We start from the raw sequence: 25,139 nt of genomic DNA on the forward strand, positions 1-25,139 counted from the left end.
TATGTCTATGTCTCACTGTAAAGCCATCATTATCAATCCATACCTTAATTATATCGCACAGTTGTAATTAAAGGGATACGTCATCATTAAGCTCCTTTCATATCAATGTAAAAGGAGATAATGGGCGTGGCCAGCAATGGAAGTTTTGATGCCTTTGGCATGAATTATTAATTCCCTAAAATATTATTCTGACATGTTCAACTTGCAAAAAGCTCAGGACAATCAAGATCTGATGAATTAGTCGTTCAATATTCGAGAATAGTGAACGTGATAAGGGTTTCATGCCGGTCGTTGTGAAGACTACACTTGGACTTTAAGATGTTATGATGCAAACAATTGGGAAAACATCGTATAATCAAACACCAACCCCGACAGTTGACAGCTATACCCTTGAAAAAGGCCCGAAAATATGCGTTTTTTTATTTCAAACTTCAAAGTTCGTCAAAGTTGTCATAGAACCACTTGTAGCTTTTGAAAACGCACATTTTTGTGAGCAGAGAATATTGTTATGTCAATTCGTTAAAGATATTGATGACTTTTTTTAATTTAATTAAATTATTGCACATTTTTTCAAAGATAATATACAAAAACAAATTAAAACACACTATTTTTGAAATGTTCGGCACCATAAAATTAAGTAGTTTAACAATACAACTGAATTCAAAGAAGTGTTTTGGTAGTAAGTTTAATAATCTTTCGAATAAGGATTTCAAAACAGCGATAAGTTTCACCATTCGCAAACATGATCAAAACATGAAAAGTTCAATAGCTCCGTTACGGCTCACGAACCTAATCCCCTGGAATAAAAACTTGCGTACCTACCAACTGGCTGTTTTTTAAATATGTTCCTATAAATGATTAAATAAATTCTTGAATTGTAGTTTTCTGGGGAGCTATGAAGAAATACGTCTATATTTTCATTTATTCTGTCATATCTTGTTATTTTCAAATTTGTCATGCATAATTACGTAGTTATCAGAGTCGCTACGGTAGGTCCTGGTATCGATAATTTTGGAGAAGTGTCCTCCATCAATCAGATAAGAGAGGCTGTGCTTGAAAAAAAAGTGCTGTGTATGACTATCTGAGTCATGATTAAATGGAAAAATATAAAAATTTCTGCTCGTGAAATCTGTTTGGGTTCAATTTTGGTCCCATATTAACTGTGCAATGTTTCAGCTCGATCGGAATGACTATATTTTACAGCCCGTTATACTAAGTTTTCGTACGATTTACTACGGGGAAAATTATTTTTTCAAAGCAAAATGGCCAGCTGTCACCCTGGTATAAAAAAGAAATTTTACCCATAGTAAATCATATAAAAATTTATAACTAGGGTGCCTGTACCAGTTGTCGCACCACCTAAGAAAAACTATTTCTACAAAAATAAGAAGAAGTCCGACGAATGTAAACAATAAGTAAAATGATTGGTTAGTTTTCATACTTTACAGGAAAAATATAAAAACGGAGCCAAAACTACTTTTAGTATTTATTACGGCGTGTGCCAATGATAGGAACCCTGTACCAGTTATGGACACATTTGTTAATTTGGGTTCCACTTCGCACTATTTACTTGCATTCCTTATGGAAGTTGCCATAACTGGTACACTATGGCGAAATAGGGCGCAAGGAGGCCGAAATGTTAAGGAAAATGATTTATTTCTACCATAATTTGAGCAAATTGTGAAGTTTGAATGATTGCAATCATCTTTTGTGAACGTGATCTGTTGTTCACGGTTTTTTCTTGTTGATTTGTATCTTCAAAGGTTGAAAATCAACTATGGCGAATTTGAGGTACTATAGCCATAACTGGTACACTGAGCCTATGGGTGATTAAAACTGTTGCATAAAAAAAAGAGGAAAAGAAGGCCGTTATGGCACATTCTTTTATGATGTATACCAGCCTATTATAATTGTGAATTGCGAAAAAATCCACATTTTGCAACTTGTTGCATAAATAACTAATTTCTGATTAAGCTGAAATTTTGCACAGCTGATATAAGATCAAAATTTAACCGAGGAAGCATAGTTTTCTGCCCATGCTAATGGCCATGAGCCTCAGGAAATCAATGAGACGTATGCCTATCTAAATTTTTAGATCTCCTATGATGATCTTGGTGTTGGCCCATTTGACAGAATGGTGTTTGGCCGAATATGATTTGGTCGAACGCCATGCCGTTTGGCCGAATAACGATTAAAAGAATTTAGAGGCGTGTACAAATCCTGAGGAACATTCTACATGCCAATTTGATTATCAGAAATATTTTTTTTAATCATATACTATTTTTTCTAGTTTTACCATAAAGAAATTAGTTGGTGTTCAAACTGCGAATATTTTTGTCAGAGATTTATCCTTCTTATAATCATACGTTATTCTTTTGAGTTACACTGATCACTTAAGTCCATCATTCCCTTTTCGGCCCATCGACCAAATGACGTTCGGCATTCAGCATTCAGCCAAATGACCCAAAACCGATTACCTTGACGTGCTGGCTTCAGCTGTGATCGAACTGTGCTTAGAATGCGTGCTTGTCATCAGCAGTGCTTCCGGAATGTGGGCTGTGCACATTGATTATGCTGATGTTGAAGAACCGGCCCTTGATCCTCAACCTGCACATCCTTTCGTTGATCGGCCAGCAACCGATCGCGCGACTCGCATATCGCCCATCACAATGGAAGTTGTTCCCAGCTCGCGTGTGTTGCCTGCATGCAGCGCAACGATGCCGAACCCTAAAATTTAGTACTTAAATTATATTTTATTCAATACATAGTTCAAACTCGATTTAATCCTATAACTTATGAATTGATCTACCTGAAAAAATTCTGAAGTCTTTGGAAGAACATAACTTAAGTTTTATTTTGTGGACTAGTGAATTAATTGTCCTAGAAATCTTTGGAAACTGCCGTTTAATAATAGTGATAAAATAAAATATGTTTTATTTTTTTTTTTAATATAAATTTAAGTAGGTACCTTAAAAAATATCGATTGCACACATTACATTGATTTGACCTCGTATTAATACTTTCGAATAGGGTATGTAACACCATACCGTAGGTCATCAATTTACTTCGTTATATACAATATGTCAAAACGTTCAACTTCCTTCGCTTTGTAGATGGGCGTATCCCAGGTACTTATAGTATGCGTGCAGTTAATTGCAGTTCCACTAATTGTTTCACTCCATACTTTCTACTTATTCCTGTACCCTGCTCTGTTTCCGAAAAGTATTCGTATCATGAACACTCAAAGACAATTTCCCAACAACAAGCAACCCTTGGAGATGAACCAGCCTCGGGCTGAAAATCTCCCTAATAAAGCTAATAATAATAATAACAAGCAACCCAACACCAAAAATAGTTCGTAAGCTGTTGAAAAGTTTCATCCACTTTGCATGTACGATTGTTTTTCCATCGCGTCGTCAACTGCTTCCGCCAATCACGCTACAGGGAAGTTCTCAGGATGTCAACAATAAGAAAAAGCCTCTTTTCATCACGACCGTTCCCAAGGGCGTTTTCCTTCAACCGAGCAAAGAACTTCCCACTATCGTCCCATCGGCGACCACCCTGAGACGGCTGTATGCCTATGAAAGCCGCCCAAGGATTCTGACCACTAATAGTTTCAGCAATAACAATAACGACATCAAGCATCCCAACCACAACCATCAGCATTTATGCAAGCATGGCAGCCATCATCATAAAGGCGCCATTACTCAGTCCGAGTCGGAACCAAATGTGGCGAAAGCAACTGCGTTTTCCACGAATGCCGCACCGAAGCACAACTGCATCAATCGAAATGCAAGGTAATGTTCAATTAACTGTATAGGCACTTCTAACTTTAAAGTTCTGCATTAAATACCTAATTAAAAAAACACTTCAAACGTAATTACTGAACTGCAACCACTTCTGTAATCCTATTCATATTCATTGACATGGTCTAAACTCTAAAGTCACAATTCGATACGATTACATGCTGCTTTAGAGTCGACCTAGAAGAACAAGGTTGCATAAAGTAATGTTTGCGTTGAAAAATATGCAAATTTATGATGTCGTGCATGTTTAACAGAAGTCCAAAAGTATGAAAACCGACACGGAAGGGTTCGTTCAAACATTACTTAGCGCCATGGGGAAGGGGTCTAGCACTGCACTACGACTCAAACAGAATTTCAAAATTTCCCATGCAAAAGTTGTTACGACAACTGACAAATGACAGATTTTGCATTACATTGTATTTGAATCAACCCGTAAGAGTAATTATTTTAATATAATATAAACGCCTGAGAGAAAAATAATTAAAATGCTGAAAAGTTCCTCTACATTACAGAAATTTGGCAAAATACATATTTCAATGTAGTATTGTTGTATTCATAGATTGGATTAAGGAAATCTTACATACGACGAACTGGCGCCATCATCTAAATATGAATAGAAATAATTACGTACTTCAATCTGCCCAACATCGAGCTACATATCAATCACGTCGAATCAATATTAAATCACAGCCTCATTTTATTATTGCATTGTTCCTGTGTACAGCTCAATAATTCAAGCTCAATTTTGTACTCGAACACGGATGCCGCCGGTATCAATAGTGGGTGACCTGATTTTTTTTCACCTATTTCCATTATGGTATACTCCATTCGGCAGCCTGTGCTGTTTCCATCAGATAGTGGTAGGTAACGCGTTCTGGATATGGCGCGAAACAAACAGAACATTTTTCCACATGAAGCTTCTGGCGCCTCACCACGTGGTCATTTTTAATGAATATTGTGGTGACCTTCGAGCCTCGACGTGCGGCGTGGCATCCATTGCGGGTATTAAAATGTGCGATCGATACGAAATCTCAAATTAATTAAATAATTCCTTTGGCGCTGTAGCTGTTAGATGCCATATGAAATGGCATTTCCAAGTTCGGATACTTCATTGAAACTTAGAAAAAAAAATTCTGAGATTCACTGGATACAAGCAAAGGTTATCTTGAACTACTGTGCTATGTTGTTCAACTTTTTTGAAGCTTGAAAATAGGTATATACTGAGCAGTCATTCAAAAAAATACCGAAACAATCAGTAAAGCCAGTAATTTTCACCAAACTTGGTTAAACTTCGCAAATTAACGAATAAATCTCAAGTAAGTATAAGTTCCGCTTCCCATTATAAAATACACTTTCAAGTTCGACAAATTCCAAACAAACTTCGCAACAAAACTTTTTAGCCAAACAGGCTCGTTATTAGCATTTTAAGCATCTTGAAAGCTGTTTAAGATGCTCCCTGAAACTTAACCAGAACTTCCAAGATGCTAGAAGTTCATTACAGTACTATAATATTCTGAGGAAGTCTAACGGTATACCGCTGCGCCAGAACGATGTAGCATAGAAATCGTTATAATTAATATACACAACACATTTACCTTATTCAGCGGTTTTCAGATCGTGCACCGCGGTGCATTTGGTGCACCGCGAAGCCATGACAAGTGCACCACCGCACTTCAGAAAAGTCTTGCATATTTAAGTTTAAATTTAAATTCATTACCCATTTCATGAAAAATAATTCGACTTAATAAGAACAACTGAACTATTGTAAGGTGCTGCAAGAAATTGAGAGTAATATTTTCATTATTTCTCCCGGCGAGTTAAATGCTAAAAAACTCAGAAGAAATCTTACTAATATATCTGTGGCTTTGCTTAATACCAGAGAATATATATGCCAAAGTTCTGAAAATAAAGCTGCCAAGCCAAGTGTTTTGCTGGAAATTTTTCAGAAATCCAGCAAAAGTCTTGGAAAAACGTCTATCAACAATTTTCTAGTTGCGATTTCCTAACCTCAAACCTAACTGTCCAACGAACGTAAATTCTTGAGTTTTGTCATCAAATTAGCTCGTAGTTTGTAGAAAATTACGAGAATTGTCGTTTCTGTCCATTCTCAATTTGATTCGAATCCTGAATTCTCCGCAAAATCCAGTTTTAGAGTCGTTGAAGTGGTGAAAAGTGAGGTTACGAGACGCTACTGCTAGAAATAATTCAGTAATCTTGGAAGCAGTCTTCCCAAACGAACACCGAACTCGCTAAGTACTGCTGTACTCCGACTTCGTGTTTAAACCGCAACACACAAATCTGTACACAAACGTGTACTTAAGTTCGAGTTTCATTTTAAACACAAGTACGAACTTGGGTACAGTACATGTGTACCGCGCGAAACGAAGTGGGAAGCGATCGTGCCAAAAAGATTTTTTTGCATTTTCTCATCGTAATAGGCTGTTTTACCTTACGCAAATCCGTCAGGAAAAGGCCTACTTTCCCACACCAAATTAGCAGTGCTGTAATGGTTCATTACAGCACTGATTTGCGTTGCGTAATGAACCATTACAGCACTGTTTTATGTTTGGATCAATTTTGTGATCTTATCTGGACGCATTTTTGAAAAAGTGTGACAACTGCACAGTATAACCTGTTTTGATCAGACTTTCTTAAACATGACTATGAAGCACACTCGATTTTTACAGCACTCGTCGTAATTATCCAACTCGGCAAGCCTCGTTGGATAAATGTACGACTCGTGCTGTAAAAATCTTCATTCTGCACCTTGTTGCGTAAACTACTATTCTCGAACAACCAGTTCGGCACCATTCCTTTACCAATCCGAATGCAACTTCGGGTTTCATTCTAGATTTGCGCTCGGTTCGTTTTTTGTTTTGTATTTCGGTACGTACACAAGTTTTGTACTTGACTACGCTTCGGTACGGAGTACGCTAGCAAACACGGGTACTTCGATGTTCCGCGATTGACGTTCAACACAAGTACCTACGATAAAACGTACAGAAGTTGAACATGGGTTGAGTTCATGGGAAGACTGCTTGGAAGGACTTCACCGAGGTTCTTAAAAACAAAACACTACTAATTCGGCACAAGATTTGATTTGAAGATTTTGATTCAGCATTTATAAAGATTTGATTCAGCATTTATAAAGATCATGTCTGAAAGTTTCTAGAAACATTCTCAGCAAAAAATATTCAAAGTCGAATGACTGTGTCACTTCGCTATGCTCCGATAAGTGATGAAAAAACGTAAGACAGTGACTTATGGCGAGTGTATGCTCCCTTGGAATTGCTATTAAAAATTCAACAGCTTTTTTGGCGAATTTGGAATTGTTTTCTTTAAACAATAATGATCATGTGCACCGCGGAGCGATTTATTTCCAAAAAGTGCACCGCGAGCCGAAATGTCTGAAAACCCCTGCCTTATGTTATATCGATTATGGCATTTGACCAAAGACCAACAACCTTTGGCGTTCGGAATACCCAAACAAGCTATAATTACACTATATTTCAGTAGTAAATAAGGTTCTTATTACTTTCTTCTTCATTTCTTTCCACAGAGACCATCAGCACACCACCTATCAAAATGTGATGCACGATCGAAGAGTCGTCCGTGGTAGCAATTTCACCTCCGGCAACGTACATACGGTAAGTTAACCCAAGTGTATCTGCCTTTTATATGATTTATTGCTTTTCAAGCCCAGTAGAATAACATTTAAACTTTAGGCTTGCAAACTTTCGTGGACAGATATACATTTTTATTGTAGACACAGTACATTGAGTAAACCGCTATAAATGTGTATTTGAATTAATCCGTGTTATTTCCTTTTACCCAACCTGACTTTTTTCCTGTTGGATGTTACGTGTTATATACAACGTTCATTCCTCCATTTATTTCTCTGAATCCAATTTGCCTTACCAAAAAACGCCACCCTCCCCAGTGGAACCCTTATTTTGGTTATGCTGGTCTTCTATCAGGAAAGGTGAGTTTGGATATTTGTCTCCGCAAACAGCTTCTATTTGCAAGCTAATCAATTGCTAGTCAAATCACTATGATTTGCTTATGCTATTCCTAGTCCTCTTCATACTACTGTACAAAAACTATTACTAAATATTCAGCAAACCTCGGAAACCACCTGATAAAAGAATTAGCAACTTTTTGTTTCTGTACATATTTTACTACATGTTTTGCTTGTTATTGTTGGAATTACATCCCTACTGGGACAGAACCCGCCTCTCAGCATTCTTAAATAATCTCTGCAGTATACTTTTACAGTTATTAAGGACAAGCTCGTTAGGACCCCAACATGATCAAATCTCATAAATAATAACCAGCGCACCGAAACTTATTATTTTAAGCTTGCGACAAGTGAGCAAAAGAGGATTTTTTATTAGGGAGCGTCCATTAATTATGTCACCCTTTAAGGGGAGGGGTCTCAGGAAAGAGTGACGACCCATACAAAAATTTCAGAGATCCCATACAAAAAGTGTGACATTTGTGAAATCATACGCAAATTTTCACAGCAATAGGGTCCTAAAATTAAAGACGAAATCTCTCTTATATTGAATAAAACGATAAAGCATGGTATTCTAATCGGAATTTACTTTACTCGAACTTGAAAAACAAAGGAATAATGAGAAAATTCGAAATAAGTAAAATGGTAAATAGTTCTACTTTGACATTTGAGGTCAACCTTGTGTGACTGAGCTTGACATTTTTCGCACTGGGATTTCAAAAATGTTCCTATCTTACATACACGATGAAAAAAAATCACTCAAAGTATGTGTTATAAGCTAGGGACGAGACAAAAGGCTAAAAAAATAAAAATTATATATTTTCAACTATGATTAAAAAAAACGTCAAAAAATGAGTAAATATGTACTCTTGAACCATATATTGTGGTTTAAAACAAGACTCCCGATAGGACTTCAGGAGCCTATTAAAAAATACAAAAGGGGTACTCACTAAACAGATTAAGTTGCTGCGTAAGCCGTGATTTTCTGCTTATTTGAAATGTTTCATGATTTTGCGAGTAAAATAATCATAGATTGCCTTGGTGATAGCGACGATTAATCAGTTTAAGCAGATTACGCTGTTAAGTGAATCCCCCTAAAATCAAAATTGTTTTCCACAAAATGTTCCACTATTTGTGAGCTCCGTGGCCGAGCGATCAGTGGGGTCAGTCGTTTAGATGTCTCGTAAGCCTCAAAGTGTGGGTTCGATTCCTGCTTCAGTCGGGGAAAACTTTTCGTCAAATGGAAAATTCTCCACTGGACCACTGGGTGTTATATGTGTTGTCCATTGTCGAATGTTAGTAATGTTCAGTTTGTAAGACCGCAAGGTCCAAGACGGTGAAATAGCCTCCATATCCATTTTTTAATCGGTTGGAAAAGTCGAAAAGACTATTTAGAAAGTCCGGAGAAATTCAAAAACAAAAATATTTTTGGATGGGAATTAAATAAGCTATATTCTGTGAAAATTTCAAAATGTGTGTTTCCTCCGTTCCTGAATTATGACCAGTTTTGGGGAAATTGTCCAGATGGGCTATATGTATGATCCGTTTGTTTAAAAATCATAACTTAAAAGAACGAAGCGTCGAAGCTATTCGATACTATTAGTTTTGGCTATATGCTGTCTTCGGAAAAGTTTCTTCATATTTTTTGGACATTCTTTTTGCATATCATATAATTAGGATGGTCCAAATTATGTATTATAAAGTCACAATATCAACTTTTTAGTTTTAACTTTTGAAGCAGTGAAATGTTCCACAAAGCTGAAAAGCACTTGACTCCAAATAACTTTACCGAAGAAACCATCACTCATGATTTATGAGATATTAAAAAAGGTAGAGTGACACCTGTAAATGGATTTTTCTTCAATAACGATTTGTTCACTCATTTATCTTAAAAAAAAAATGTTCTGCAAACTTTGCTTAGAGCATTCAATATTCAATATGTTTCTCAAAGGCAGCAAAGCTCTATATCCTCAACTTGTAGATACCGTGATTTCGGGTAAAATTGATCGACGTGAGGGTAATTTTTATTTGTTAAAAATAACGCTTTAAATTTAAAACAATTTGTAAAAAATGTCCATCATCTGGCTCAAGACTTATTGAATAATGAGTTTACATGTTTTACAGCCAATTAGACACATATTTCTGTATAAAATTCAATATTTTCCGAAACTGCGTGTTAGGCGAACCTCAAAGACACTTTCAAGCTTTTGTTACCGTAGCTGTATCGCACATGTAATGAATATTCGAATTATTGTTTTAGCTGCCAAGTATTCACTTATCCCGATTTCTTCATCAAAAGTTCCATAACTACTGAAATTTATGCTTAAAATTATACTTTTCTGAAAGTTATAAAATATTTGGTATGAAAATTGCATACCTTCAGGCGTTATCTCAAGATTTATTAAACTTCAAACTTAAATAATTAATAATCATAGCTATAGTAATTTTTTGCTTTTTCGTGAGCGCGATGGTATGTACCTCTCATGCATTTGTTGTTGTTGAAGTTACTCGCTTTCTTCCTATCATAAAGTCTATTCTCTAAGATTTTTTTTTTTGCAGGTAAACTAGACGTACATATACGCGTATACAAAACTTTTATTTTGCGGTTTTTGTCTTAAAAATAAGTTTTCAAATATGTTTCTTATTATCAACAGGTTTTTAACACAGTTTAGAGAATTTTTCGCCAGTCACGTACAATAAAAAAAATGTATTACACTACTTTTGATCACAACACTGGATCGCGTCTTAGTTTCTCATAGATGCTATAATAGACAAAGCCATAAAATGATTATAGTTGTTTATGTAACGAGTTGCAAAAAGTTTATTTTTTCAGCACGAGCACTAGCGTGAGCAGCTTTTTCTTTCTTCTCGCTCATTCGTTTGGTAAACACAAGAAAGAAAAAGCAGCAAAATGCCCCCTCTTCCATCATTCTCTTTCTCGTGTTTGTTTAGGAGAGTGAGTGAGAAAAAAAGAAAAAGCTGCGCACGCTAGAGAGCACGAGTCGTACATTTATCCAACGAGGCTTGCCGAGTTGGATAAATACGACGAGTGCTGAAAAAATCGAGTTTTGCAACGAGTTGCATACAACATTTTTTGCAATGAAAGACAATTTTTTACTGGAATATGATCGTTCCCATCAGTATCGCCGTGCTTCGCAATGATTGAATGGGAGCGACCACGTGCGCCAGCGTGCTAGATACAATATTTGGATCAAGCAAGCCGTGCTGTAACCGTCACAGTTTTTCAAGCTCCTCCTGTGGAAGCTAAGGTCCGACTGAGGTTGTCAATCAAACAATTTCATTATGATTCATAATGCAACCGAAATGAGTTGCATTATGAATCATTATGCAATTGTTTGGTATCGTACGGAAAAGTAGGCCGTTATCTTACCGAAACGGCAAGTATAAAATAAAATATTATAGTGCCGAGTTGCAAAACAAAATTATGCAATGATTTTTCATAATGCAACCCAATTGAGTTGCAAAATGTTCATAATGCAACTCAAATGAGTTGCATTATGAACATTATATAACTATTTTTCATTATGCAGCTCATGTCAGTTGCATAATGAACCAGTTCGGAAAAATTGGCCATTATGATACCAAAATGAGTTATATAAAATGTAAATTATGATACTGAATTGCATAAAGTTATTAATTAAATAAAGATATCATGAAAACAGCTTGTTTAATTCATACGATAGCCTTAATAATAAAATCAGCATCAAACTTAAATTCTCGAAATAAAAAAACATGTTTGGTAATTGCGACATTTGGCCACATATACGGCCACACCTTTTTATTGGTCAGATCAATTCATTCATTTCAGGCCAAACATGTCTAAAGGTCCTATCTGCAAAAGAGAGGCTCTCTTTGGTTTCCCTCTTTTTCGTTAATATCTCAGCTGTTAATTTGTATTATGATTGCCTCCTTGTATTGAATGATGGTCAAAACAATCGCCTTTTTGATTCGTACTGCAAAAATAGTTGAAAAGTGTACCATTACATTGCAATAATTGAAAGAGAAAGTGAACAAAGAGAGCCTCTCAAATGCAGATAGGACCTATTGAAATGTTTGGCCTGATTTATTTAGTTCACATCAAATTCATGATAATACTGAATCAACAATTTGCCGCCATAATACTCGATTTGCAGCTGCAGCTCTTCATCCTCGGTCACGCCCAACACTCGCCAGATCACGCTCCACCTGGTCCGCCCATCGTGCTCTCTGCGCTCCACGCCTACTTGTACCAACCGGATGGTTAGCAAACACCAACTTTGCAGGGTTGTTGTCCGGCATTCTTGCAACATGCCCTGCCCACCGTATCCTTCCAGCTTTGGCCACTTTCTGGATACTGTGTTCGCCGTAAAGTGCAGCGAGCTCGTGGTTCATCCTTCTCCGCTACACACCGTTCTCCTGCACACCGCCGAAGATCGTCCTTAGCACCCGTCGCTCGAAAACTCCGAGTGCTTGCAGGTCCTCCTCGAGCATCGTCCATGTCTCGTGTCCGTAGAGAACCACCGGTCTTATTAACGTCTTGTACATGGTACATTTGGTGCGGGGGTGAATCTTTTTTGACCGCAGTTTCTTCTGAAGCCCATAGTAGGCACGACTTCCACTGATGATGCTCCTTCGTATTTCACGGCTCACGTTATTGTCAGCCGTTAGCAAGGAACCGAGGTAGACGAATTCTTCTACCACCTCGAAAGTATCCCCGTCTATCGTAACATTGCTGCCAAGGCTTGTCCTGTCTCGCTCAGTCCCACCTACCAGCATGTACTTTGTCTTAGCCGCATTCATAACCAGTCCGACCTTTGCTGCTTCACGTTTCAGGCGGGTGTACTGTTCTGCCACCGTTCCAAATGTTCTGGCAATAATATCCATGTCATCCGCAAAACAGACAAATTGGCTGGATTTCGTGAAGATCGTACCCCGGCTGTTGAGCCCGGCTCGTCGCATAACACCTTCCAGGGCGATGTTGAATAGTAGACAGGAAAGTCCATCACATTGTCGTAGTCCCCGTCGAGATTCAAATGAACTGGATAGCTCACCCGAAATCCTTACGCTGTTCTGCACACCGTCCATCGTTGCTCTTATCAGTCTAGTCAGCTTCCCGGGAAAGCTGTTCTCGTCGGTCAGATCAAATTGAATGAAATTACCTCAAAATGTTTTCATGTACATACTCTACCTACAGAAAAAATTTCATCGAAAACGGTTGAGTATTTCCGACTCTGAAGCTAAGGCTCTAAAAAGGAATTATTTTTTTTAATCTTCGTTCGCATAAAATTTGAAAAATTTCAATTTTTGCGTCTGAGATATCTTTGCCAATACTTTACCGATTTTTATGAAACTTTTTTGGCATCTTCTACACATACTATACAGTAACTGTTTAAAAAAAATCAGCTGTTTGGATGCGTTCAATCAAAAGTTATTCGCTTTTTTCTGTGTTGCATTTTTTTCGAGTACGGGCCTTATCACATTCCATACCTTGTTACAAGTGATAGGTCTCGGTTTGCTTGTGGCCGAGATGGATCTTGAAACAAGGAAAAATGGGATAATATACCTGATATTGTATTCGGTGTTCACTGGTTTGAGGCAGTTTTTAATAACTAGGATTCCCAAGTTGGATAAATACGACGAGTGCTGAAAAAAAATCGAGTTTTGCAGCGAGTTGCATACATAGGTGTTTTTTTGTTATTGCAAAAAATACCCAATCAGTATTTTTTTCTTACTACACGAACATGTATCAAGAGGAACCACGTCTTGTACCGACTTTTCGAACCCTCTAGGCAGAATACCCTCTACGAATGAATGTAATCAGTTTCGTACCTTTTAATTCCGCCCTATTTTGCTTATCCTTTGACAGATACGCGTATTTCGACTACCACTTGTAATTTTCCTCAGTGTCAGTTATCCAGTGTCCAGTGGATAACTGACACTGAGGAATATTACAAGTGGTAGTCGAAATACGCGTATCTGTCAAAAGATAAGCAAAATAGGGCGGAATTAAAAGGTACGGAACTGATTACACTCATTCGAAGGAACCACGTGCCAGCATTCATACGCGTCAGAGTGGCGCTTTTATTCGATCAAGTAGGCTATGATAGGTAGGTGTCAGACATTTGCAAGCTCCTGCCGCGCCGTCGGCATACCACTGCGTGGGTAAGAGCAAAAGTTAGGCCCCCGACAAGGCCTATAGCAATGCATTGGGATTATGGTAGACGGCAAAAGTAGGTAGAGCGATTCCAAGGAAAAGCATCAATTTTTTTTTTTAATTCATGATTTTTTATTGAGCTGAAGCTTTGCACAGTGTTTCAGTTCCATCAAAATCGTCATTTTTCGATATCAAATTTTCATTTTGAGTCACGACTAACTATTTAGAATGGTTGAAAAATATTCAAAAATATGCACAGAAAAACGGTTCGTTCGATTGTTATGATTTTACAGCAAAGTTAGATAACTAAGTGTTGATTCCTAAGAAAATACACACTTTATTTTTTTTTTTTTTGACTCTAATCGACGATTACAGTCGCTTTACTGTTGTTTTCCTCCTGAAACACAAAAGCGAGGCGGCAGGGAGAATCAAACAGTACGTGAGGTGGGTTCAGAACTTGTTTGGACGTAAGCCGCTCGTTATTTGCTCCGACGGCGGCGGTGAATATCAGAACCGTGAATTGCGGGAATTTTTTGAGGCCGAGGGCATAAAAGCGCAGTTCACCACGCCATATACGCCTCAGCAAAAGGGCGTGGCTGAGCGTAAAAATAGATCGATCCAAGAAATGGCGATCTGCATGCTGGCGGATGCCAGTATGGACAAATTGTACTGGGGGGAAGCTGTGCTTACCGCAGTTTATTTGCAAAACCGATTGCCATCTAGAGTGATAGGCAAAACCCCCTTTGAGCTATGGAGCGGTTCGAAGCCCGATTTATCCCATATTAAGGTCTTCGGATCCTCCGCATACGTACAAATTCCAGCCTCAAAGCGCTGGAAGCTCGATCAGAAAGCGGTTAAGCTAATCTTTGTGGGTTACTCGGACGAACATAAGGGATACCGGTTCCTGGATCCCGAGACGAACCGCGTGACCATCAGCAGAGATGCCAGGTTCATGGAACTTGGTGATGGATCCGAGCAAGTCAGCCCACATGACAAGGAGGTGATTCCCGAGGGTTCACTCAACGATATCGAGCTTCCAATTCGAAGAGATCCCGAACCCAGCGGTGTACTTGAGGACGGGGAGGCAACGGAAGGTGGAAACACATCCCACGGAGATTCCGTAGCAAGCGGAGCTCCGGAAGACGGCGAGTCATCGGACGGATGGGACACTGCGGATAACGAGTTTGAACCACCTCACGAGCCTGAACTGCGGCGAGAGCAGCGGCGTACACGAGGAGTACTGCCGAGCCGATTGGAAGATTTCGTCGTTGGATTTGCGGTCGAAACTGGAATGGAACCCACCGATTACCGTGAAGCCCTGCGCAACGAGGATTGGAAACAAGCGATGGATGCAGAGATGCAGTCGCAAGCGCAGAATGCAACGTGGACACTTGCAAAATTGCCAGATGGGAGGAAAGCCGTCGGGTCACGTTGGGTATTTCAACTGAAGCGGGACGACGCAGGCCGGATTGTCAAGCACAAAGCCAGGCTTGTGGCTCAAGGCTTTAGCCAGCGCTGGGGAGTGGATTACTGCGAAGTCTTTGCTCCGGTAACGCGGCACGAGACGCTGCGAGCAATGCTAGCGGTAGCATCGAAGAACAATATGCACCTGAGTCACTTTGATGTGCGAACCGCATATCTTCACGGAATAGTTGAGGAGGATATCTATATGCGCCAAGCCCCAGGTTACGTCGCCGCGGGAAAGGAGGAGTATGTTTGCAAACTACAAAAGAGTATTTATGGCCTCAAGCAATCGGCGCGTTGCTGGAACCGGGCGCTTCATGCGGTTCTAGTGAAGATGGGTTTCCGGCAATGCCAGTCGGACTACTGCTTGTACACGCGCGGACATGGTCAGGACAGGGTACTGTTATTGGTGTATGTCGACGATATGCTGGTGGGATGCCGCAGCCCGGCGATTAAAGCGGAGGTGTACGAAGCACTGGCGAAAGTGTTGGACGTGACAAATCTCGGAGCGGTGAAGTACTTCTTGGGTTTCAACATTCGTTGTGAAAAAGGAATCTACAGTATGCAGCTAACCAGCTATATCGAGGCACTCGTCAAGCGTTTCGGACTCGACGATTGCAAAACTGCGAAGACGCCGATGGAGGCCGGCTATATGAAAGCGGATGTTCTTGGTCAACCTTTCGACGACACGACGCAGTACAGGAGTTTACTGGGTGCGCTCCTCTATGTGGCCGTTACAGCTCGTCCGGATGTGGCAGTCAGTGTCTCAATACTGGGCCGCAGAGTGAGTGCACCAACGGACATGGACTGGAAGGCAGCCAGGCGTATAGTCAAGTACCTCAAGGGAACAAAGGAGATGCGGCTAGTGTTCGGTCCCGGAGATGGCTGGAAGCTCACCGGCTACTCCGACGCGGACTGGGCCGGCGACCAGGAAAGTAGGCGATCAACAACAGGTTTCGTGTTTCTCTTCGGAAGCGGCTCCATTGTCTGGGCGAGCCGCAAGCAGTCCTGCGTCAGTCTTTCCTCAATGGAGGCTGAATATGTCGCCCTGAGCGATGCTTGCCAAGAGCTGATTTGGCTGCGGCGATTAATGACCGATCTGGGGGAGAAGCCTGCCGGTCCGACGACTGTATACGACGACAATCAAAGCTGCCTCAGTTTCGTGCAGGCAGAGCGAACATCTAAACGTTCAAAGCACATTGACACCAGGCGGCACTTCATTAAGGATCAATGTGAACGAGGAGAAGTGAATCTCGAGTACCGCCCATCGGAAGAGGAACTTGGAGGAACCAAGTTCCGGCAACTGCTGGGACAGTTTGGACTAGTTGATGGCTAAGGCACAGACAAACAGACGTATCACTTGGAACAATTTGCGATAAAAATCATCGTCACGAAAACATAATCGCCCAATGCTAACCAGGCAGTGTTACGCAAACCACTCAGTAGGTGGCAGTAGTGAGCAAATGTCAAACAGGAGCACAAACGATGCGAGCGCCGTGACCGAGCGATTTGCGAACTACAAAATATTTGAACTAACCGGTAAAAAGGGTAACGATGAGAAGTGAGTAGAGTGAGACGTCTGTTTGTCTGTGGCTAAGGTCATCATTGAGGAGGAGTGTGGGATGCTGCACCGATGCACCTTAACCACACCATTGCCCATCCATCATACTAACAGTGGGCCGATGAACTTTGACAGTAGAAAACCAGAGCGGCAACTGCTACAAAATAAATTCCGTTTCCGCTATTCATTGTAACGCGACTTTTCTTGTAATTAAACGTGCTAAAGAGTAGCTCTCGTTTTTATTCATTTTCTTCGTCCGATTGTTCCACGTTCCGGTTCTCGTGTCCGCTTCGGTGTCTGTGGTCGGTTCGTCCGCTGCGCTTCCTTTGCCCACAATAAGAATATTTATTTAGTAATTTTAAACAAAATATGTAGGTACCTTTTACAAATGCCCTCGCAGGAGCATCACATATAACGGAACGAATATTGACGGTAAGCTTATGGTTGTTCAGAATTAGACCATTTTCCATGATAGGTAGGATCTCCTCGACAAATGGAGTAAGAAATTCCTCAACCTTTTTTGGTTTATTATTACCAAAGAAAATTCCGGCAATCATAGGTGGTATTTCTGGTCTTTCAAATACATTAAACAGTATTGGCCACACTTGTGCAGTCCCATTTTTAAACAACGGGAGACCATCGATGTTAATATTGATCGATGCTGTACATAATTCCGTAATGTTCCCTTGTACTATGCGCAAGCAGTGTTCTGTAAAATAGAGAAAAAATGTAAATATTTTACAGAAAATTAATCATTCTAGATTTACTTTACCTATACTATGATGCCAGTAAGAGCCACCTTCGATCTTGTGGATTTCCGGCTTGCTACGAGGTGTTCTCAGGAGTCGTCTTGGATCAGTCGGTAGCTGAGCATGTCCTTCGCTTAACTTTTGAAGCAAAGGCTTCAAAGCTTGATGAGAAATCCTGTACTCTAAGCTTCAATTTCTCAAAAACGTTCCAAGATCCTGGTCTTTGCAACCTTGGGCACGAAGTTCTGAGATAGTTTCAAGGCACTGACGTAGTGTTTCATTCTCCCTTGCAGTTTCCGGATGTTCTGCGCTTAATTGAATCAACTGTTCGCAGGTTGCAAGATCGATTCCGTGAAATTCTGGAGCTTGACTGATTCCGTCGAAGAACGATTCCGGCATATACTCGTTTTGGTTGGAAGTTGGCGTAAAAAGTTTTGAACTTAACGATTGTATGTTGTCGGGTGTTTGCCGTTTGATCCTAATTTTGTGCACAGTATGTCTGTTTTTAGCATTTGTTCCCGGTATTATAGAACGATACTTGAACACTTTTCTTCGAAAAGTTCCACTTTTTAAAAATTTTAAAATTTTTCTCCGGACTGAGACATCTTGTTTACAAATAAGCAGCTGTGAACGAAAACATAACTTGAAACGATGCAAGCTTTAGTAATGGTGTGTATAGAGCAATATATGCTTGCATTATTTTATGCTATGAAGCGTTTAGCTAGATAATGCAATGCAGCATTAACTAATGACTATATAGAACTAAACTGAACTGTCAAAATTCTTTAACGCTTCAGTGCATTCAAAATGTAGGTATAATGCTTCATTGCTTTGGAATTGCTAAATAGAAGCTACTTTGCATTAGATATACTGAAAAACGGTTGAATTAGGGTAATGATATAATGCTTGTGGTTACTTGGGCGGCTTTTTGTTTTGTTTTATTAGCAGCACTGTAGCTGCTGCCTTGGCTGCTGCTGTTTCTGGGGGTGGTGATGCCTCCCGCCACCCCATGCAACAACGGCAGCAGCAGTGCTGCTAATGAGCATGAGCAAAACAAAAAGCTGTTCGTTGGATCACTAATCGGTAATAAATCAATAACTTTTTCCATAAGCATCCAATCGTTTTGCGGTCTTCGAAGGAAAGTTTTATAAATTACTTTTCTACAAGAAGCGTTGATCGTTTTGAATTAAGGAGACAAGGGGCAACTTCTGGGATTTTTTATCTGAAAGTGTGACTTTTTCCATAGTACTGCTGTGTGCGTTCAAGATGCAAATGGTGCCCAAATGCGCTTCAAACGCGGTAACACCTGTTACCAAAGGCAACGTTGCAACCATAGCCAATATCACCGCCTCCCTAGGATTCGAAAGCTCCCACTGACATCGGGTTACTTGTTAGAAAATCTTACCGCATTTGGTCCTCCCGCATTTGATATTTGCATTTTGAATGCACACAGCAATAAAACCTCTATGAAAACTTTGAACCGCTTGCGCTAAATTAGAGTTTCACCGATTGCGCTGAAATTTTGCACAGTTCATATGGGACCTAAATGGAATCAAAAAAGTCCATTAGAGTGAGAATTTAATATTTGTCCCATACTAATGCACATGCATCGCCTATGATAAAAAAAATATGCGGGAATTGCTGATCTGTAAGGGCTATCGCCGTTCATATTTCAAACTATTTTGAGACCTCCGTGATACTATACTATACGCGTCTTCTCTTATTCATGTAAAAGATTGTGAGTGATACCGATTTCAACTTCATAGACGATGAAGAATCGATTTTTTTTTTCAAAATCCGACTGTTTCTCTGGAACAAAGAAACACAGTCAGCCACACTGAACTATATATCATATTCCAATGTTTTTTTCAGCCAGAGTGAACTAAGGGCAAAGTACCGAGAAACAAAATGTTATTATATAAATAATTTCAAATAATTTTCATATATTCTTCATCACTGATCGTTAATGAAAACTCACATGTGACATGTGTGCAGAAATGTTTCAAATAATCTTAGCTGTTGTTTATTTGTGGGTGGTTGAAGTTTAAGCTTAATTTTCTCGGAATAAACTTTTTGGCGCTTAGTTCGGTTTAGCAGAACCCCGGCCATATATCATTGTAACCGCGAGTGAAAAGTGGGGCTATTACAAAAAAACTTAGTCAACAATTCAGTGCAAAATAAGATTTTTTTTTCGTAGGCATACAATTCGATTTTTTTTTTTGTTAAAAATCAATTTACGACTTGTTGCATAACTAATGTTTATGCATAATTAACTGTTTCAAACAAATACAGTTAAGGGCCCATATAGCCGAAGCGGTAAACGCACGGGTATTCAGCATGACCATGCTGAGGGTGACGGGTTCGATTCCCGGTCGGTCCAGGATCTTTTCGTAAAGGAAATTTCCTTGACTTCCTTGGGCATAGAGTATCTTCGTGCCTGCCACACGATATACACATGCAAAATGGTCATTGGCAGAGGAAGCTCTCAGTTAATAACTGTGGAAGTGCTCATAGAACACTAAGCTGAGAAGCAGGCTTTGTCCCATTGAGGACGTTACGCCAAGAAGAGAAAGAGAAACAAATACAGTTTCAACACGAGGTAAATTTTATGTTGCTAAAATCGGTATTTTTTTGTGAATTAATTTCAATATTTATGTCTCATTTTAGATTTTATTATAAATATGAACCATTTGCAAGTTTATAAACGATCCCCGTATATGACGTTCATAAATTACATCATAATTTTTAAAGTTGTCATTTTTGAAAAACTTAATTAATTTTGATTTTTTTTTCAAGAAAAGTAAGGCTCAAAAATTTATGTCAAAAATTTGTGTTGCCATAATCTTAATAATATATGTTGCCAAAATCGGCAAGAAACTTTATTATTTTATCTTTCCTTTTCTTTTGCTTAGGATGACGAATCTTTGAGAATATCTGCACATTATTACCTTTTTCCTAGAGCAACAAATCGACCTTACGTATGTAATCGTTAAATCGTAACGCATGAAAAAAAATACAATATTACCATGATTTACATCTTAATTCAGCATTTTCACAGTCATATTGTTTTTCTTTTTTTTTTTTTCAATGTATTATTACAATAACATTGAAGAAGAAAACAAAACGGCAAATTTACTGCCAATAATTATTTATTTATGTATGTGGCACGCTTTCAAATGCATTGATTAGCTTTGGAAATTTATCATAAACTTTTCATTGGTAAATTGCAACCCGTAGCATGTATATGTACATTTTATTTATAATTTATGAACAAAAATCTGTAGGACGATTCTATAAATATTAAATTATTAAAAATCATCTGTAATCAAAACTACACAGTAGAACTAATAAAATGCCCATAATTTTTGCATCCCTAATAAACCAAACACAGGGCGATGGAGACGGCTTACAAAAGGAAGCGGAAGCCCGTCGAAGGCAGATGGTACGCAAAAAACACGTGGCTCGCAATCAACGAGGAATTATTGGAACTCCTCCTGCAGTTCGTGGTCGCAAGCATGAAAACGTACAAACCGAAAAGTACCTCGAAGAGGTTAGTATTTTGATTTTATTACGCCTTCGCATAACATTCCAATTCTCATTACCAATATTTCTTGTAGATTTTTATACGTCCACCGGAGATTGATGCCGGATGCCAGACGGATCTGTTTCTGCATAGACCTCCTTCGCCACCATACGTACCTCAAAAGATGGGCCACGACGTGGGCACAGAGATTCTCGAGGGCGAACTGTTCGACTTTGACGCCGAAGTACAACCAATCATAGAGGTCCTCGTGGGTCGTACTATAGAACAAGCGCTTATCGAGGTGCTTCACGAGGAGGAAATCGCTGAAATGAAACGCCAACAGCAACAGATTATGGCCATCAGAGAAGCAGAACTTGCTGAACTACGACGACTCGAATTGGAAGATCGTAAAATACAGGCTGAGAAGGAGCGCCGAATATTACAGGATAAGATTGCACAACATCTTGACAGGGAGATGCAGGAACGCATCACAGCTTCGAAACTGCTTCAGGGTAGAATTGATGACCTACTGCCAGACGTGCTAGATGCCGTCGAAAACATCAAGGATGACAAAGATCGCGTGGAATTCGAACGTCAAATCACTCCTTGGTTGGCTAAGGAGGTCGCTCAGGAGATTGGCCAGATGATAGACTCGAAGGAACTACTTGAAGGTAACTTGGGAAGATTGTTGCGCAAAACTCGTAATTACAATCCTTTTCTTTTTCAGACATAATCCGGGAAGTTCTTATTCAAAAGAAACGCAACCTTTTTGGAACACCCACACCTGAAATACATGATGACATTCCAGAGGACCAAGTACGCTCCGAAGAAGACGAACAGCAGGAGAATGAATCAGAAGCTGGAGCAGAAGACGAAGATTTCGAAGAAATTGAAGGCGAAGAAATCGAAGAGCTAGGAAAAGAAGAAGCAAATGTAGAAGAACCGGCATTGGAAAACGGTGATTCCGAAAAAGCGATGTGATAAGTTTGGCTTTCATCGACGTGAAGATTTCATAAAACGTAACATCTTATCAACAATTTTAAAACTGAGAGTCTCATAACTTCTACATTTTTGGTCAAGTAGTACCTACTAAACACCGATGTGCAATTGAAAACATGAAAAATACATTATTTTTGTCTTAAACTTCAGCAAAATCAACATGTAATACAACCACAACTGTAACATATACCAGTAGGTTTTGTCTGTTAGATGCATTGTTAATCAATAAATATAATATATTTTTGATTCGAGCTGTTTTTTTTCTTATTAACGATTCCGTAATAATATATATTTCTATATAGAATTCCGAGCAGCATTCGGCAACTGCTTCACAGCTCCGGCCAGTACAAAATGCGACGAGGGGTGATTCGACAATTCGCTCCCATACAAACTATAAAATGATTTTTAAATAGATTCCCGAGCACTAAAATTCATGAAAATTTAAATTTCGGATCAGTTTTGCATGCAGATTCAGAATATGAGATTATCTCAACATCGCTAAAGACAATTGGCTTCTTTAGCGGTGTTGAGATAATTCCATATTCTGAATCTGCATGCGAAACTGAGCCGAAATCCAAATTTTCATGAATTTTGGTGCCTGGGAACCTATTTAAAAATCAATTAGAAGTTTGTATGGGAGCGATTTGTCGAATCACCCCTCCTCGCAATTTGTACTGGGTGGAGCTGTCAAACAGTTACCCAGATGTCAAAAGGTGATTTCAAAAAATCTCTTTGAAATTGATTTTAGGTACCAAAATAAAGTTCTAAAAATCTGAAAAAAATCATAGTGGCTCAGAAAAAGGTGCTCTTTCGTATAAAATCTAAAAATCGATACATTTTTCTTAATTTAAAAACCCAATTGTCAAAAAATAATCATCCATGCATGTCGTGGTGTCTCAGTCCACTTACGTTACTCTCGAATATGAAAGCAATTCCCGAACAACGTTGATAACTATGATGATTAACCTGGGCTTGTTAGGGGAATATCTGTAAATAAAAAGAAAATCGGGTTAAGTACGGTTCCTTTGAATTCCACTAAGAATTTGCATCCTTTGACAGATACGTATTTCGACCTCAACTGTAAGGTCGTCTTCAGTGTCTTGTACTTGACTCGACTCGATTCAACTCGAGTCAAGTACAAGACACTGAAGACGACCTTACAGTTGAGGTCGAAATAGTATCTGTCAAAGGATGCAAATTCTTAGTGGAATTCAAAGGAACCGTACTTAACCCGATTTTCTTTTTGTTGATAACTAATTTTAGTGTTGTGAATCAGTGCTGAAATAGTAGTTTACACAACAAGGTGCAGCCTCGTTGGATAAATGTACGACTCGTGCTGTAAAAATCGAGTTCTGCACCTAGGGGCAGGACAGATACAGCGAGAGTAACTCTGTTATCGAAGTGTTGCTCAGAATTCCTCAGGATTGCTCTGGATCACTCTGGTTTTCCTGAAGTGTTGCCTGATACCAGTGAAAAATCGAGCAGTCTTGCCCGATTTTCCGCTACGTAGAGACGTTTCTGAATGGATTCGAACAAAAAGAGTTACTCAGGATTGCTCAGAGTTGCTCCGGATTTCACAGTGTCTTGCCCCTAGTTCTGCACCGAGTTGCGTACAATATTTTTTGCAATTAAAAAAAATCTCATTGAGTTGGATCATTTCTAGCTGCACAACCATGTTGCAGGAGATACCACGTGTGAGCATCCATGCCGCGCTGGAGCACGTTTTTCAATCAGGTAGGCTGTGCTACAGTTGGGTGTCAGAAGTTTTCAGGCAGCCGTTGGAAATCAGTGCGACAAACCTTCGTGAAAGAATTTTGATTTTTTGGAAGTAAGTCAACGACAGCAGTTTCTTCCGCTGCTCAATAAACGTAGAAGTAGCAGTAGAATCTGGCCCCGGTCTAATGTTCCCATAGAAATCCCGAGAATTTCACGAAAGCTTGACAAAAGTGTATAGGAACAAAAGTGCCGAAAAGTGGTACTTTTCGGCACTTTTAAGTGTGCCGAAAAGTTGCACTTTTCGGCATACTTTTAGTATCGAAAAATCGACCATTTTAGTGTTATTCTCGTGTGTGAAAAGTTAGATATTTTGCAACTTAATTGCAAAATAGTTATTTATGCAACAAGTTGCAAAATGATGATTTTTTCAGCACGAGTCATACATTCATCCAACGAGGCTTGCCGAGTTGCATACAACATTTTTTGCAAGTTCATAAATTACCGCTTGAACAAAAATTTTCATCAAACTGCATATTGATGCTCAATATGATATTCACAGTGAATATCAATTGTCATTTTTTAAAAGTAGTTGATGACATTTACCTTAAATATTCGAAAAACAGCGGTTTTTCCGTGACTTTCTTGCAGAACTGATCTAGCCGTACAAGTTCTTCATATACCATATTCTTAGGTTCAGATTCTAAAATTAGCCAGTAGGTGGTTGAATTTAGATATGACGAAATTAAATTTTTGCAATTAAGTTCAGCACTGGTCTAGACAGTGGTCCACGAACCAGATTTACGAGGAAAGATGCATTCAGCACCTTTAAATGAGTTATTAGACAAATATGGTCTTCTACAACGTTGTCCCTAATATACCGCATTTAGTTCACCACTGGACTGCGAACTGCGACTTCATAAGTGCGAAAACGTAAATAAAAGTGCGCGATTGCATCAAATCAGGTTGATGTCTTCGGCGCACTATTTCTTCAATCTATGGTGAACAAGTGCTCTGAAGACACCGAGTTGATTTGATGCAATCGCGCACTTTTATTAGCGTTTTCGCACTCGTAAAAACTAGTGCGATAGTCCAGTGGTGAACTAAATGCGCTATAATAAGGCCCTTCCAAAAACGCGCATTTTCATGCGCTGA

At 39.2% G+C, this 25,139-nt stretch overlaps 1 protein-coding gene across 4 annotated transcripts in view; it reads left to right on the forward strand.

Moving 5' to 3' along the window:
* LOC109423766 (radial spoke head protein 3 homolog B) overlaps positions 1-22,522 on the forward strand; it is a 43,984-nt gene extending 21,462 nt beyond the window's left edge. Inside the window, exons 2-7 of one of the 4 annotated variants that reach the window (XM_029879647.2) lie at positions 3,445-3,797; positions 7,366-7,453; positions 20,662-20,727; positions 21,141-21,299; positions 21,367-21,943; positions 22,000-22,522. In XM_029879647.2, coding sequence (XP_029735507.2) covers positions 3,445-3,797; positions 7,366-7,453; positions 20,662-20,727; positions 21,141-21,299; positions 21,367-21,943; positions 22,000-22,253 — 1,497 coding nt within the window. In that variant the 3' untranslated portion in view covers positions 22,254-22,522. Of the gene's footprint in view, positions 1-3,444; positions 3,798-7,365; positions 7,454-7,746; positions 7,789-20,661; positions 20,728-21,140; positions 21,300-21,366; positions 21,944-21,999 lie in introns of all 4 variants that reach the window. The other 3 variants (XM_019698770.3, XM_029879649.2, XM_019698771.3) reach the window with 3 other exon arrangements.
* The last annotated feature ends 2,617 nt before the right edge of the window (positions 22,523-25,139 follow it).

Source organism: Aedes albopictus, chromosome 2 (genome assembly GCF_035046485.1).
Source record: "Aedes albopictus strain Foshan chromosome 2, AalbF5, whole genome shotgun sequence".
NCBI lineage: Eukaryota > Metazoa > Arthropoda > Insecta > Diptera > Culicidae > Aedes > Aedes albopictus.